Source organism: Typopeltis vanoorti, chromosome 6, assembly GCF_054136105.1.
Source record: "Typopeltis vanoorti isolate ZY-2024b chromosome 6, IOZ_Tvanoo_1.0, whole genome shotgun sequence".
NCBI classification, from domain to species: domain Eukaryota; kingdom Metazoa; phylum Arthropoda; class Arachnida; order Uropygi; family Thelyphonidae; genus Typopeltis; species Typopeltis vanoorti.
This window is the reverse complement of record NC_143554.1, coordinates 39,705,501-39,722,386: the sequence shown is the minus strand read 5'-3', so window position 1 is coordinate 39,722,386 and position 16,886 is coordinate 39,705,501. Positions and strand designations below refer to the sequence as shown.

General features: G+C 33.6%; 1 protein-coding gene across 1 annotated transcript in view; it reads left to right on the top strand.

The window, feature by feature from the left end:
- Nucleotides 1-202: 202 nt before the first annotated feature.
- Nucleotides 203-16,886, top strand: part of LOC150105397 (integrin-linked kinase-associated serine/threonine phosphatase 2C-like) — a 177,199-nt gene continuing 160,515 nt past the window's right edge. Inside the window, exons 1-2 of the mRNA XM_090394128.1 lie at nucleotides 203-460; nucleotides 12,772-12,960. Coding sequence (XP_090250254.1) covers nucleotides 430-460; nucleotides 12,772-12,960 — 220 coding nt within the window. The 5' untranslated portion in view covers nucleotides 203-429. The remainder of the gene's footprint in view (nucleotides 461-12,771; nucleotides 12,961-16,886) is intronic.

Genomic DNA, 16,886 nt, shown 5'->3' with positions numbered 1-16,886 from the left:
AGTTATAATTACCATGAGGTTAGTTTGTTTTTGAGATAATTTTCTGTGAAAAAAAAAAAAAAAATGAACACTCCCTATACTGAATTTGTTAAAATTTGCACGTCTGCCATATGACCAAAGGCCGGAACAGCATTTTTTTTTTTTTTTTAAACCACCTATCTGTGGCTTTAGCCTAGCCATTGCTGGTTAATTGTAACGTGTCAGCAAGTGTTGTGGAACAAAATAATCATAACGTGTTAGCACACTATCAGTAGAATGAAATAAGCTTGTGAAACTAAAGTTAAGCTATTTATTTTTCTTTTTAATAAAAAAAAAAACACGCACATTTACACTGAAATAATTGGTGGCCATTTTATTTGCAGATTTCATGTTTTTAACAGTAAAGAGCTGTTAATTCAGACTGAATTTGTGTTATATCCATTCAAAGATATGGATTTGTTTGGGGATTTGCCGGCACCTAGTAAGTACTGTATTTTAATTTTTAAAAAAGCGGTATTGTAGTATGCTACATTATTTTAGAGAATGGTTTCCAAAACGGTTGCATTTCTGATGAAGAAAGTACCGTAGCTTGGATAACTAGAAAAGAATAATTTAGCTGGGTTGTGGTTGTTGGACGTATGGATAAAATTTTAAGATATCTGTGCATATATGGAGAATTTGATTCATACCATTAGTATGTTTCATTTATTTCAATGAATCTGTCGGACCCAGCCCCAACAGTTGATGTGACAGATTTTAATCCTATCACTAAAGGCATACAAAATGGTTTTAACGTGAAGTCAGCGTAGATTTTAAATAATGGAGATTATGGTTACTGGTATGAAAAACTGGAAAAAATAGTTTAATTGTTGTAATTCCGCCCCCCCCCCACACACACACTTTGCTGACATGAGCAACACATATTCATATTACAAACTAAAAATAGAGAAAATATATAAACTTGGGTTAGTCTTGTATTATCACAACTTGAATGATAAAAATCTTTAAAGGCAGTGCAGATGCTATATGTTATTCAGAACTTATTATTACACATGGTATGTGGTGTACTCTATGAAGTGATACTTTAATTCCAGTTAGGATGATGCCCACTATTGTTCTTAGAGTAGGCAAGTCAGGATGAAATTATTATTACAGATAATAGCCTATAAAGTCAGTGGGACATAACAGGAAGTAATTAATGGGTAGGAATACTTATCCATAGTGTAGGATATCCCAGACAGTCACTTTACACCACATTTATTCATGGGAGCCTGGTGGTGGTGTGGGAGGTAGTGCCCAGGTCATTCAATTTAAAAGTACTTCCAGTTAACTTGTCTGTCATTATTGACAGACAAGTTAACTGGAAGTTATCAGTATGGTTAACTCACCATACTGATAACTAAAAAATTTGGTTATCAGTATGGTGAGGAAGAAAAGCTGGAGAGATTAAACCTTCAGAAATGGGACTGCTCAAGATGTGTCTCAGCCAGATTACCATTTGATATGACTGACTGCAAACAGTACTGTATCTTCTATACTGTCTTTACATTTGTTATCTTCTCCACAGTGTTCTGCTAATTGCGTACCATTCTCTGGCATAAAAAAAAATCTACTTCTTGCTCTCTTGATGTACACCTTTTTGTAGTTTTCATGCCCTTATCCTTTTCTTTTCTTTCAATCCTTTGAAAAATATCCCAAATATCTAACAGTTAAGTTCTTAAAAATAATGTTATATATCATTCTTTCTATTTATGAGGCTCTGCAAATTACATTCTCATTATCTACTTTCATAGTTATCATTTCACAGCCACAGTGGCTGAGGAATTACTTTTGTTACTCACCTCTGAACTTTTCCTAAACTTCCTCATCTGCCAGATCTGTACACTGTAGTCCAGATATGAAATATTCAGTTTTACATTTGAAACAACTTCCTTGTTTTCACTTGTCAGTGTTCTTATCAATATTTTTGCACTGTTTTGCACAATATTATATTTTGCACAATATTAGCTACCTTTGCAATATGACCTTTCAACTTCAACTCTCTATCCACCATTATCCCAAGATTCTTTGCCACTTCCATCTCCTGAAGTACAGTACCACCAACACTGTGCCACCTGAAGTACAGTACCACCAACACCAACAAAACCTAACATTAACACCCTCACTTGTCGACTCTTATAGCTGTTGAAATTGTCCAGAAAAGTTACATTAGTATCTTTCCTAAAAGTATCTTCAGTTTTGCATCATTTGCTAAACTGAATAAACGATTGTCAGCAGAACATAACCAAAAACGGATCATTGATTCATAATCCATGCTATCACTTATTGACTTGCTCATTAAATTTTACTATTAAATAGAGTTCGTGGAATATTTTAAATTGGTCATAGCAGAATACTACATCATATGCATACAATGATATATATATGCTGGATTCCCTTGCCCTGGCTACTCTGTCCCAGAAAGTCAGATTTTCTTCTTCCCACAAAACTGGCACACAGAACACATGCAATGGATAGTTCTTGCTATCATAATAGAAATATCAATGATCAAAAATGAATCTAAACAAATTATTATTACAGGAGACTTTCATGGTTTTCAGAACTCATTGCAGGAGGCCACTCTGTGATATACATTGCTACCAGGCTCATTAAATTTTACTAATGGTTTATTAAATGGTCTAAATCCGCTATCTTCACTATACATAACTATGCAGTATTTTTTGTCTATTAATTGCATATGTTCTCTAATTTGTGTGCCAGTTTTGTTGGGAATAGGAAAATATGAGTTTCTGGGATAGAATAGTGGGGGTGCGAGGAAATCCAGCATATATTTCATTGTATGCATATGTTGTAGTATTGATTTTCAACCCTAGGTTCAAGATTGCAAGATTTTTCTTCCTCCTCTTGCTTTTTCTTTTATTTGGCTGTTTTCATTTGCAAAATTTGCCGAAATGAATCAGATTGATGTTAATAATTCCTCTCATTATTGATGCAGTTTAATGAAATTTGGTATTTAGAGTGCTGTTAAAATTTGGTGGATGGAGTAAAGCTAATAATGGCAAGTACCTGCAGGATTTCTGTTCAGGACATGATCTAGTCATTACTAATGCCATGGAGTTTTAGAACTTTGATTTTGGATGGTTTTATTCACATTTTTATGTTGGATAAAGATGTGAACAAATTTACATAGAGAGGAGACATTTAAAAATAAGAATTGAAACAAAAAATCCTCAATGTTATTGTTGATAGTGATATATATATAAGCTGTTTCAGGACACATGAACAATATACGGTAGATTTGAAATAATGATGTTTTGAACAGGATAAAATTAAATATGATATTGAAAAGTATGTAATAATGTTTCAAAAGAAATCAAAGTTTGCCAGCTTTCAGAAGTGAACTGTAGACTTAAATATACAAATATTATTTTTTTTTAAAAATGAGAGACAAGAATTGATCCTTGAGATTCATTTGCAAATTGAAACAAAAATATTGCTATTTTTTGCTTGTTTGTTTTTTCCCCACTAAGAGCAGTATGTAGTGAAGTTATCTTCAAGGATAGAAAAATCAGAACACCATGGGGAACTCAGGAAGTTAAAGAGGCAGTCATGGAAAAGAAGAGAGCTTATAAACAGTTCTTAGCAGTTACTTGCTAAGGATTGACTTATGTTAACATCTATTCTGAAAGAATAGTGTAAGACAAGAACGAAAAGTGTAAGAAAGAATAGCATTATTTAAAAGTAGTAATCTACTAGGTATCCGAACTTTAAAACCCTTCAATTAACTGATCCTTGCATATCAACCAACTTCTCTGTAAGAGCACGACTTAATAGTAGTTCAATTATTTGAACTTGCCGTTCTGATAATTGACTGGTCAAATAAACAGTAGATTACTGGATCTGAACAAAAGTCACTGAAAGACTTTGGTGAGAATACAGAAGATAAATATCAGAAAGGTGGCAGAAAGAATTGTAAAAGGAATCAGAGATGATAAAAGGTAAAATTAAAATGTAGAGGAATTCTGGAAATGATGCAGAGGAACTGACTTGTAGAAGTAAGGGGATTCTTGTTCCATTGTATGAGGCTTTGATTAGGCCACACATTGACTACTGTTCACAGATTTGGTCACCTGGTTTTCAAAAGGATGAAGAGATGTTGGAAAAGGTCAAGAGTGGACTGATTAAGGTAGTTTTGGATCTCTGGAATGTTGAATATAAGGAAAGGTTGAGAAGATGCAATTTGCTGAGTCTAATGGATGAGGGAAGAGGGGTGATACAATATAGACATACAAGTTGGTAAAGGATTGCTATAGGATAAATGTTAAAGAGGTTTTTCATAAAATGGTGGAGATCAGGAGAGAACAAGAGATCATCCCTGGAAGCTATATAAGGAGGGTATGAACAAGGGAGTGAGAAGCAGGGGTTTTTTGCATGCAGAGTTGTGAATGATTGGAATTATTGCTTTCACTTTGAAGACAAACAGTTGAGTAATCATGGGAATATAACAAGGATCTGTATTTAAATTTTGTTCATCTGGAAAAGGCATATGATAAGGTGCCAAGATAACAGTTGTTCAAAATGTTACAATGATATGGCATAAATGCGGCATTATACTAAACAATACATAGTTTATTTTTATTATTATTAAGAGAGACCTCTAGGGAGTCAGAGACTCATTTAGGGAGGCCACACACACCAGCTATCATACTCATTCTTGAATTCATTCATGTTGCTTGCACATACTACATCCAGTGGCAATCAATCACACATCATCCTATGAGAGAAATTCTAGCTCACCCCTTTTTTGTGGAATTCATTCTCAGCTTCCAAAGATGCACTCTTGTCCTTTCCCCCACCTTCCATAAAATGAAGCATTCCATCAACTGAAATCTTGTATGACCCTTTCAGAAGTTTGTATGTCTCAATCATATTATCCTTCTTTCTCCAGTTTGCTAGTGTCTGCAGTCTACAAATTCTCACTCTATCTTCATAATCAGTATTCCATAATCCTGATATAATTTTTAACACTCTCCTTTGCTCTCTCTCTCTCTCTCTCTCTCTCCCCCCATTTTATTGAATCACAATGGAAGCCAGTTGACCAGATCTGCTCAAATAGTCCAAGTTAGGTCTTATCAAGGCCTTATAAAGAGTCGAAATAGCATCATTATCTTAAATGTTAAACTTCGTTTCAGCACTGACTGTAATTATCTTTTGAGTTATATTTGCAATCTTTGCTACATGACCCGTGAACTTCAGCTTGCTATCTACTAACACTCCAAGATCCATAGCCTGATCAGTTTCTTCTAGCATAATCCTACCAATATAATATGACATTGAATATCTAATCATGCAAAGTTCATGACTTTACTGACACTGAATTGACATCCATTTTCCCATGCCCACAATTCCAGCCTATTCAAATCATTCTGCAAGTACTGTATATCAGCAGCATTCCTGATTACTCTATCTATCTTTGCATCATCAGCAAATACCTGTATGCTGCCTATCAAATCCTTCCCAATATCATTAGTGTACAGATTGAATAACAGTGGACCAAGGATCGACCCATAGTACACCACTAGTTACCTTAAAGCTTGCAGACATCTCCCATATGCCACTTTTTGATATCTGTCAGTTAGCCATCCTTTTTAAACTTGCTAATATTTTATAATGCAAACCCATATTCTCCAATTTATGCAAAAAGTCTTCCATGCTGTATTCTGTCAAAAGCATTAGCAAAATTCAAAAGTATCATGGTCTATCCAATATCCCTTGTCTGGTTCAAAGGTAAGATATAGAATTATCTTACCTTTGAACCAGACTTTGTCTGGTTCAAAGGTTAGTATTGAATGTGAGCAAGTTGCTAAAACATGACCTTCACTATCAACCCATTTCTGAATGCGAGCCCTAACCAACTTTTCCAAGGATGTGTTCTGACTTTCAAGTCAGAACACATCCTTTTCTAGATACACTTGTCACATGCCTTCCTTCTGGCAGTCTTTCCTTCACTGTTTACCAGAAGCCTACACATACTGGCCAATATATACACATAAACTCCTACCACCAACACAAAAATTAGGTGTCATTAACACACTGAAAAACAGACTTTGAAAATTTGTTCCAGTGAACAAGTAATTAAAGTTGAATTCAAAGTTATCATCAATATCTTCCTGAAAAAATGGCTACAGCAAAAATACTGTGAACAGAATTCTTCATAAGACATCACTTAAAAACAAAAATAAACTAGATTACAATGAAACTGTACAAATTCCATACAATAAACAGATATCAGACATAATGGCTGGTAAGGTGGTTAAATGCCAGGGGGAAAAAAAATCTATTAGAATTGATCTTGCATTCAGCTCTCTTAAGCAGCAGTTTCTTTCTTTGCAGAAATTCATGTTTTTACTCCCATTAACAGACCTATCAGTGTATACAACCATTTCCTGACAAACGACTAAAAAGTTTTTTTCAGCAAAAAACAACAGGTTGTTTAGCTAAAATCCAGTGCTGTCTCAACTTGGAACAGAGGAATGGAGGATTAATCATCATCATTCATAACATAAAAATAAACAAACTACTGCTTGATGTAGGTAAACATGTGATCCTGTTTAACAAAAGCATGAGTGAAATTACTCATCATAAAGGAGATTTGATTTCTTAAAATCAAGCAAGTGGCATGAAGAAATCAATTATTCACAAAAGTTTTCACATATAGTCAAATGTGAAAACATAAAAACAAAACAAAAATTATTTCATCAGAATGAAAATAATGTGTACGGGAAAGTTATCACTATGTGATGTTTAAAGAATTTTGTTCTAGTTTCATGGCTGATATTTTCACATGGAACTTGTATCCAGTCTGTCAAAATTCATTGTGGATTTGGAGATACAGTTAACAAAGTATGGTTACAGCTTTTAATGACTCTGTTAAGCTTTGCTCTGGTCATATGTCATTGTATATGTCAGTGGTGTTCAACCTTTTTTACTACGCGAGCTACTTTTATATAAAAAGTTATTCGCCGATCTACTCTCTTATATAGATCACATTCCCCCAACCTGATATCTGATTACGCACAAATAAACAACTAAAAAAAATACACAACTAAAAACTTTATTTGTGTATTTAAAAATTTATTTATCACTTTTAATTATTTTAATACAACAAATATTTTAATATAACAAAAAACAAACAAACAAATATATTGAAATAAAATATTTGTTTCTCTATTTTGGAAAACCAAAGTTAGAAAAAACAACAGATTGATTACAAACTCACAAGTTACAGGAAATGCTGATTGATTAAAAAAAAAAAAAAAAGTTAATGTGAAATTTGGCATTGTTTGGACTTCACAATATTTTCATAGTCAAGTTGATATGAAGAAGGCCAATCGCAGACAATCATCCAAATGATCATTTGTAATATGGTTTCTTAATTGATTTTTTATGACGTTCATATTTGAAAAAGCAGATTCTGACAAGTATATTGATCCGAAACACGACAGAATTTTTCGCACAATATCAGTTAATATTGGGAATTTTTCATGTGCATATTTCCAAATGACTTCATTGGGAGGGGGGATTTCCAGGGGGCTAAACCCCCCTTTTGAAGACTCGACACTCGGGTAGTCCCTGAGTGTCGAGTCTTTCAAATCTTCAAAAGGGGTTGGGGGCCATAGGTGCAAGCGGGGCATAGTCCCCCTAGTACAGTGATGGCGAACCTATGACACCCGTGTCAGCACTAACACACTTGAGGGTTTCAGGTGACACACCTTGGATGTTGAAAGATATTGGTATTCTGATGAAAAAACTGCAATAAATTGTGTAAAATTGCTCTCAGTTAAGATGAAGGTAGGTTTTGGTTCATTGAAGGAATTATTTTATAGTTAGCCTATTTCTATTTTATTTTGTAGTTAGCCTATTTCTATTTTATTTTGTAGTTAGCCTATTTCTATTTTATTTTATAGTTAGCTTATTTCTATTTTATTTTGTAACTAGCCTGTAAACAACGAGTGTTTTAAGTTTACGTTTTCTTTCTTAATCATTATAATTTCTGCATAGTCATATGATATTATAAAAATTATCAATATTATACGATTCAAACTTATAAATACATGCTTTATATATTATAAACTTAAAGTTTTCATTTGACTTCTGTGTGAAATTCGTTCATGCATGCATTCCAAGTCTCTCCACTGAGTATATTTAAAACCACTTTAACAGAAAATATATTTTGCAGCATTAAATATTGAATTTATCTGAGTAAATGATGAGAAGATTTTTATAGTTGCAATAAATTCAGTAAATTTTGTTAAATAATGCAAATAGTAACAACTTACAATGACGTTGCAACAAAACCTACTAAATAGCTGCTATTTAGTAGCATGATAGAGAGTAAAACATAACAAGGTTGCTATGAATGTGCCGGTAATAAATCTGGCAACCCTGCTGAAAGAATTAGTGGTAGTCCATGGTCTGCCACTTAAGTAATTTGAGTTGCTGGTGTATAATTCATTTCCAGTAATTGTTAGTTCTTATTAATTATTACTGCTTAATTACCACTGTATATAATTGTGCTCTTTTTTAATTTGTGAACCCTTTTACAATGGCAGCTAGCACTAATAAAAAACTAAAATTATCACAGAAAGGAAGTGGAAGAAATTTCCAAGATGCCTGGAATGGTGTTATTGATAGAGGTGATAAAGTTCTCTGTAAATTGTGTGGTGAGCTATCTGTGAGTAGAACTTGGAATGTAAGAAGACCTTTTGAAACTAAGCACAAATGGCTCCTAGAAAAAACTTTTGAAGAACGCAAAGAATACATATCACAACATCTAAAACTGGCAGAATTGCAATCAGGGACTTGAATTAAATTTGTTTCAGGACCTTCAAATTTAGTAGCTTCAAGTGTCAGTATTTCACATACTATTGTTGAACATGGGAACCCACTTAGTGATGGTGATTATATTGAAGAAGCTTTCGTAAAGTGCACATTTTTATTTGAGGACTTTCATAATAAGGAAGCTATTGTAAAGCGCATGAAAGAGTTACCATTAAGTAGGTAACTCTTTCAATGAATGCTAGTGTAGAAAATCAAATCCATCAAGACTTGAACTCATGCCGTAGTTGTTTTTCAATTTGTCTCGACGAAACGACAGATATTATGTCATCAGCTCGATTGCCTATTATTGCAAGATATGTCACGGTGATTCTATGCATGAGGAATTGATCAAGTTAGAAAATTTACCTCAAAACATGACAGGTAAAGACATATGTGTGTTGTTAAAGTGTTTCGTGAGAAACAGATAGATTTATCTGTTTCATCAGTTCGATTACAACTGATGGCACACCTAATATGGTTGGCCATAATGTCAATTTTATCAAACAATTTACAGAATATGTTGGTCATCCCCTTGTTTGTTTCCATTGTATTATACATCAGGAGACTGTGTGGGCGAAATCAGGCTTAAAGGATTTGGATGATGTGATGAGAATTGTAACAAAGGTAACTAAATTTATTGCTGCCAGGACTTTAAACAAACGAGAATTTAATTCACTTTTAAGCGAAGTTGATATTCGATGGTTGAGTCATGGCCAAGTACTTGAACGGTTTGTTGAATGTTTAAATGAAATTAAATTATATTTAAATACGAAGAGCATGGAGCACGAATTTTCTCAGTTGAACGATTCTGCTTGGCTCAGTAAGCTGATGTTTTTCACAGATTTTTCATAGCACCTGATTGAACTTAATATACAATTTCAAGGTTTCAGAAAATCTGTCGATGTTATGTTTGGCACGATCAAGAGCTTTGAGAATAAACTCAAAATATTTTCAGTGTGATTCAGAAAGTTACAATTTTAAGTATTTCCCAAGAATGAAAATTTTTTTTTTAACGAAACCAGCCCCAAAAATCGTGAACAACACATCAACCAATCTATCGAAGTTCTAAATTCAGTAACTGAGCAGTTTTCTTCTAGATTTGAACAATTTCGAATGTTGGAACAAACAATCCAATTCATAAAGTATCCTGATGAAACAGAATTCATGGATCTTAAATTAGATGGCTTTGAGTGGTTGGATTTAAAAGATCTAGAAATGCAACTAGCCGACTTCCAGTGTAATCCTATCTGGAAAAGAAAGTTTATTGCTCTTAGAAATGAATTAGAACTTGAGCTGGAACATCTGCATGATACCACATGTAAAAATTCATACTGTGAAATTCTAAGCGTGTGGAATAGCCTTCCCGAAAACTTTCATGCTCTTAAAATCTTTGCTAAAGCTCTTCTAACAATTTTCTCTTTTACATACACTTGTGAAACTCTATTTTCTGCCTTAAATAATATCAAATCGAAAGGGAGAAATAGATTGAACAATGATTTGAGTGCTGCCTGTGTAGCATTAAAATGTCCACACTATAGCCCTTCTATATCAAATTGAAAGGAAGAAATAGATTGGGCAATGATTTGAGCGCTGCCTGTGTAGCATTAAAATGTCCACACTATAGCCCTTCTATAAAGCAACTTTCTACCAGTACTCAGCAACAGAAAAGTCATTAAATGTAATGTTTGTAATTTCACTTTATTAAATTAATTGTATAATATGAATTCATAGATTTTATATCAATGTCCTATTAAATAAATAGCCTAATATGATATGTATAAGTCACCATCTATGATTATGTAGTTAAATTTATAATGCACGCATGCAAGTGGCACATCAACAATGTCAATATTTAAAAAAGATCTGGGTAAAAAGGTTCGCCATCACTGCCCTTGTGTGTGTGTGTGTGTGTGTGTAGAAAGTTTTTTAACTTGGTTATATTATGTATTCAAGATACCAAGTAATTTTATATAAACTTGGTTTTTAATCCTATTTCCCAAGTGAGTAAACAGACAAGTAAGTCAAGTTTGCACCTGCACGTAGTGCACGTCTGAAGCAACTCGTGGTAAAGGTGGATTAAGCTCTGATCTCTGCAAGGGGATGTGCTTTGCATTAAGGGAAAAATACTAAGGAAAGTGATCAGAGCTTAATCCACCTTTACCACGAGTTGCTTCAGACGTGCACTACGTGCAGGTGCAAACTTGACTTCAATGATGCTATGCATTGAAGGCAATGCTCACTACCCATACCAGTTTCGACCTTTATTGAGGTCTCGTCAGTGGGAGCCAGACCTGACAATGGTAAGGTTGAAGTAATGCAGAACTTCTTATGAATTTTACCTAAACAAGTTGCCACAAGTTGCTTTGACCTTATTAAATAAAATCTCAGGATGAGAGATAGAAAGTTTTTCAGCTTGAGTGGGAGCCTCAATGAGTTGCCTCAGACTTGCATTATGTGTAGGTGCAAACTTGACTTACTTGTCTGTTTTCTCACTTGGGAAATAGGATTAAAAACCAAGTTTATATAAAATTACTTGGTATCTCGAATATATATATTTATTTATATATATATATATATATATATATATATATATATATATATATATATATATATATATATGGGTCTGGCTCTTGCTGATGAAACCTCAATGAAGGTAAAAACCAGTTTGAGAACTGTTTTTCTAATGTATTGCGATATCATTCTCTGTGTGAAGCAGGTATCCTGTGCATTAAGAAATACAAAGGGTAACATGGTGTAAAGTAAGCTACTTGCTATGTGCAAGTATATTAGCCATAAAGATATTTCATGCACAAAGTTGTGTTTGGTAGAGTTGCATTGTTTGGAATTAAACTACTAATAGCCATATTTACATTGCAATCAATAGATTACACTAGCTTCAGAACTAAGGTTATGAGGCTAGAGTAATATGAGAAGTATATTGCATGTTTTTCAATGGTGGTTTACCTGTTTTGTAGAATTAAAAATCTAGGTTTATTGCAGAGAAAATGTGGTGCCTCTGTGAACTTCCACTGATGTATAGCATGAATTAAAAGAGGAATATATCTTGTCAAGTATAATATACTTTTCAAGCCACCAAAAAGAAAAAAAAAAAGAAAAGAAATCCTTTCAACAGGATAATTAACTAATTGCAGGGAACCTATATGGGAAATTTTTATTATGAATATACCCAGGATTACCTGGCTATTGAGCAGGAGTTGGCAAAGTGGTCGATATCAACTCCTGGGGGGGGGGGTCAATGTAGCTATTCAAGAGGTCGATAATATGTAGGAGTCAAAAGGGGGTTTAAATTTTAATGTTCTTTATAAATTTCTTTAATTATTTCTTATCGAGTAGCAGTAATAAAGTAAAAGAGTGTAGGAATTATTATTTTTAAATTGAGAAATTTATTATTGATAACATTTATTCATTTATTTAACATGATGAGGGTCGATGAGGGATCAAGGATTCCATGAAGGGGTCGATGGACTAAAAAGTTTGTCGACCCCTGCTACAGAGACTCAAGATAGTCTGCACTAGTTAAATATTTGAGATGCTCAATTCTCCTATGGATATATATGCATTGAGGAGAATGTGTGCCTGTAAAAATAACTATCTATATTGGCATTAGTTGTATCTGGTTAATCCATGCACTACTGAATTATCAGACTAATCCTTGCCTTCCGCTGATTAAATTAATCTCACACAATTTCTATGAATCAGCTAGTCTACAAGACATTACTTCAATTATGTATTAATAAGTAATATGTTTATATAATATGTAATATTTAAAGTAGTGTTTAATTTCAGTTTTAGCTGTGATGTTAACATGTGTTTGTAAAGGGATTTGGTTTTAACTGATGAGCAGTTCCTGTGTGCTTAGTAGTGATTTTTATTATTATATTAATATTTTAGCCCAGAGGAGAAGCACATCCCCTCCAAAAAGTAGTCATCCTAATTCAACATGGAATGAAAGGTCTCCTCATGATTTTTTTTCTGATTTACCTCCTCCAACTCATAAAAAAAATGAAAGTGGAAATAAAGGAATCAAAAGAAAGCTGCTAGATGATGCTTTGGAATTTAATCAGGAAAACTCAGTTGAAGGTAAACATCTAAAATAAATTTATATTAGCATTTTAAGAAATATGATAACAATTAAGTAGCTAGCTGCATTCATTTCTGAATTTGAAAGTTTATGCTTTTAATACAGTATGATCCATGTCAAGTGTGAATACCTTGCTAAAGAATAATGCTAAATATTCTGGTTTACGAAACTAATCCCTTTGATTTTCATAGGATTTTGGGAGCTAGACATCACTTGAAAAGGTTGCACTTTTTAGTCTTCATATGTTGTTTCCTTTCCTAAGTTTTTTTGTGGTAGTTCCATATACGAGAGATTGGGCAACAATAGTACCATGGATGGACAAGAAGGAACTTGTTCACATTTAGTTTGAAGAGCTGTGAATTACATTTCTTAGGAAACACATCAGATGGAAGACTGTTCAAGAGGCAGCAGTAGAAAGGATAAACGATTAGGAGAAATTTATTCTTTGGATTTGGAGTTGAACTGTGAAGGAGTGTTGAGGTTGGAAGAATTATTGATGCCTGTACAGATGAAAGTTGGCTATGGAAGTAATTGTAGAATATGCAAGCAGCATGTTATTAACTAATCCTGTTTTTGATCAAGCCATTTAATATAAATATCTTTCCTCCTCTCTAATTAAACAGGTTCTATACCCTCTATATAACTAAAACACTTGAAATTAAGTTTTTAGGCATCTGAATGAATTTCAAACAAATTTTTTTTTAATAATTTATTTGCAAGCGTCAATAAATTATTAAACTTCCCACATAACTCTTTCAAGTAGAGTTATGTGTGAAGTTTTCAAAATGAGGAATTAGACAGTGACAGCTTATTTGTGCCTGTGTTCCCAAGGAAGTGTCTCCTAAGGAGTACGTGGAAAGACCTATAGAACAAGAAAAATATTTTAGTTATCTAGGGGCAATTTTTAGTGAAGATTGCAAATTAAATATGGAAGTTTTCGTTTGGCATAAATATGGCATTTTGATCTTCATGAAAAGTTGCCATATTTTTCTGATAGAGAACATCAAAACACCCAACTATATTGTATAATTAAAGCATAAATTATACAAAACTGGTGATTCATGACCATAATTGACCATGATTTTAGCAACATGCTTCTCAAAATTGATATTTGAGTACTTCTCAAATAATAATCATTTGACGACTACCCAAAAGTACCCAAATGATTTTTGACAATTACTACCATTTGAGAGATGCTGAACACATAACTTCAAATTAACTCATTTTTGTACTAGTCCATTCATCAAGGTTGGGACTAAATCTCTGACTTTACTGCAGTTTTGCTGGAATGATAGTCAATTCTGCTTCCTTGTAAGAATTGTGAATCAACCTTGTCACATCTCATTCAGCCTTAGAAAGCTAATAACTTGACTTTCTTATGCCTTCTCAAATCTAACTTGATTTTGTGATTTTCTCTTATGGATATAATACACTGAGTTAGCTTAGCTTAGCATTAGGAACACCCACCTAATGACACATTGTCAACCTCTGTGTGCAGTCATGGCTTGCAGAGATGCCTAGGAAGAACAAATTCCACAAGGTGTTGAACATCATATCAGGAATTTGATGATTATGATGTATTCTGAAACATTTTATTTTGTATAATTTACAAGTCATTCCCATTCTTATATTAATCGGAGATATCATTAAGCAAAAAAATTTATTTAGCAAGAACTATTTTCATTTGTTCCACTTCCAAGTTTAATTCTCCTATCACCCTCTTAAGTAGGTATGCAGCTGTAATGTAGTATTGACATAGGCTTATTTCTACAATTCATAACTGAATTAACTTAGTGTAATTATATACATTAACATAAATAATGAAAAGGCTTTTTAATAATGTTATTTAAAAAACACAATTATCTTGCAAAGCCAAGTCAGAGACTGGATCACATTATTGACATTAAATTGTGAAAAGTTAGTCTGGTTCCATTTTGCAAGTGATGTTAATTTTATTTGTTCATAGGCATACTTGTCTTTCCTACTGAGATTTTGTCTGGATAATTTATATAAATTCAACTTTCATTATTGATACTAAATGAAAAGAGAGGCAATCTTGTAGTTTGTGAAGTACAAAACTGAAGGTAAAGGATCGGAATTTACTAAAAATACTGGAGAAAAGTGTTCTGTTGTGTCATGAACAATTAAGACATCCTTTACAAGACAAATGGCTCCAGGAATAAAATGTGATGTGCTATGAAGATGAAGGTGCATTCTGTAATTTATTAAAAATATCCTGTACAGCTAACAGAAATTCTAGATTACTACAAAGTTTTTGAAGCACTTTTTAAAGTGGATACTTCATCATCATCATCATCATCAAATTCTTGCCATGTACCCTCAAGGGGTGTACAGGATATGATAGTACTACATGAAAAAAATTACATCATTATTAATTTCCTATCTACAATTTTCCTCCAAATCAGTCTGATACTTGTCAACACTCCAACATTATCAGATCTTATATTTCTATCGTCTAAAGCACTTTGTACCGTATCAATCCACCTATATCTTGGTCTTCTTCTGGGTCGTTTTGCTGCCAACCTGGCAGAGAACACTTGTTTTGCTAATCTTTCCTCGCCCATTCTGTTTAAGTAACCATACCACCTGAGATTAGCTCTGCTAACGCATTCCTGGATGCTGACAATGTCAAGTTCTTTCCTAATATCCTCGTTTTTAATATGATACTGCCATTGACCATCTGTTCATGCCTATAATATTTCTCAGGACTCTCATATCTGTGGTCTCTAGTCTTTGGTCAAGTGTTTTACTTCTGACCCAGCTCTCATATCCATAAGTTAAAACTGGTTTGAACACTGTCTTGTATACAGCTAATTTAGTGTTCTGACTAATTTCTCTGTTATTCCATATGAATTTATTCAATTGAATTTCTACCATACCAGCTTTGCTGATTCTGTTGTCTATTTCTATATTTAATTTACCATCTTCAGTAAAAATCGTGCCTAAATAGCTGAAATGTTTTACTTGTTCCACAGGTTCTCCATTCACAACACAGTTGACATTTTCAATGATTCTGCCTATTTTCATTGTCTTTGTCTTTTTATTGCTGCCCTTCATACCATATCTATTACAATAGCTATTCAATTTAGTCAGAGAATCTTGCAGACTTGTAGCGGATTTATTTAGAAGTATAACATCATCCGCATAAAGCAAAGAGCTGACATTAACATCTCCAATATCATGTTTAATACCACTTTCCTTCATAATGTGATCCAGATAGATAATGAATAACAGAGGGAATAATGTACATCCTTGTCTCACACCAGATTTAACATTAAACCATCTTCCTGTACTTCCTTCAATTCTAACTGCTGATTTACAACTCAAATAAAGACTAAGTATTGCTTGATATAATGCCCCATTGACACCATATAACTGCAGCGTATTGAATAGCTTCTCTCTTGGCACCTTGTCATATGCCTTTTCCAGGTCGACAATACTTAAATACAGATCTTTGTTATATTCCCATGCTTTCTCGACTATTTGTCGTAAAATGAAGATCTCATCCTGACAGCCTCTATTTGGCCTGAATCCAGCTTGTTCTTCACCGAGCTTTTCTTCCACAATTCTTCTCAACCGTTTCTCAAGTATACTTGCATAGATCTTGCCAGGAACACTCAGTAGGGAAATACCTCTGTAATTCTCATATGCAGTTTTATTTCCCTTTTTATATATGGGTACTATGAGAGCTCTACTCCAATCATGGGGAATTCAACCCTCTGTCCAGGCTTTCTGAACTATGCAGTGCAGCCACTGTAAGACTCTTATACCACCATACTTCAGCATTTCTGGTTGAATACCATCTACTCCTGCTGCCTTTCCACATTTCAAGCCTTTGATGGCTTTTTCTACTTCAAGTATGGATATGTATTCCTGACTGCATGCTTGGTCAGTGTTTTTTACC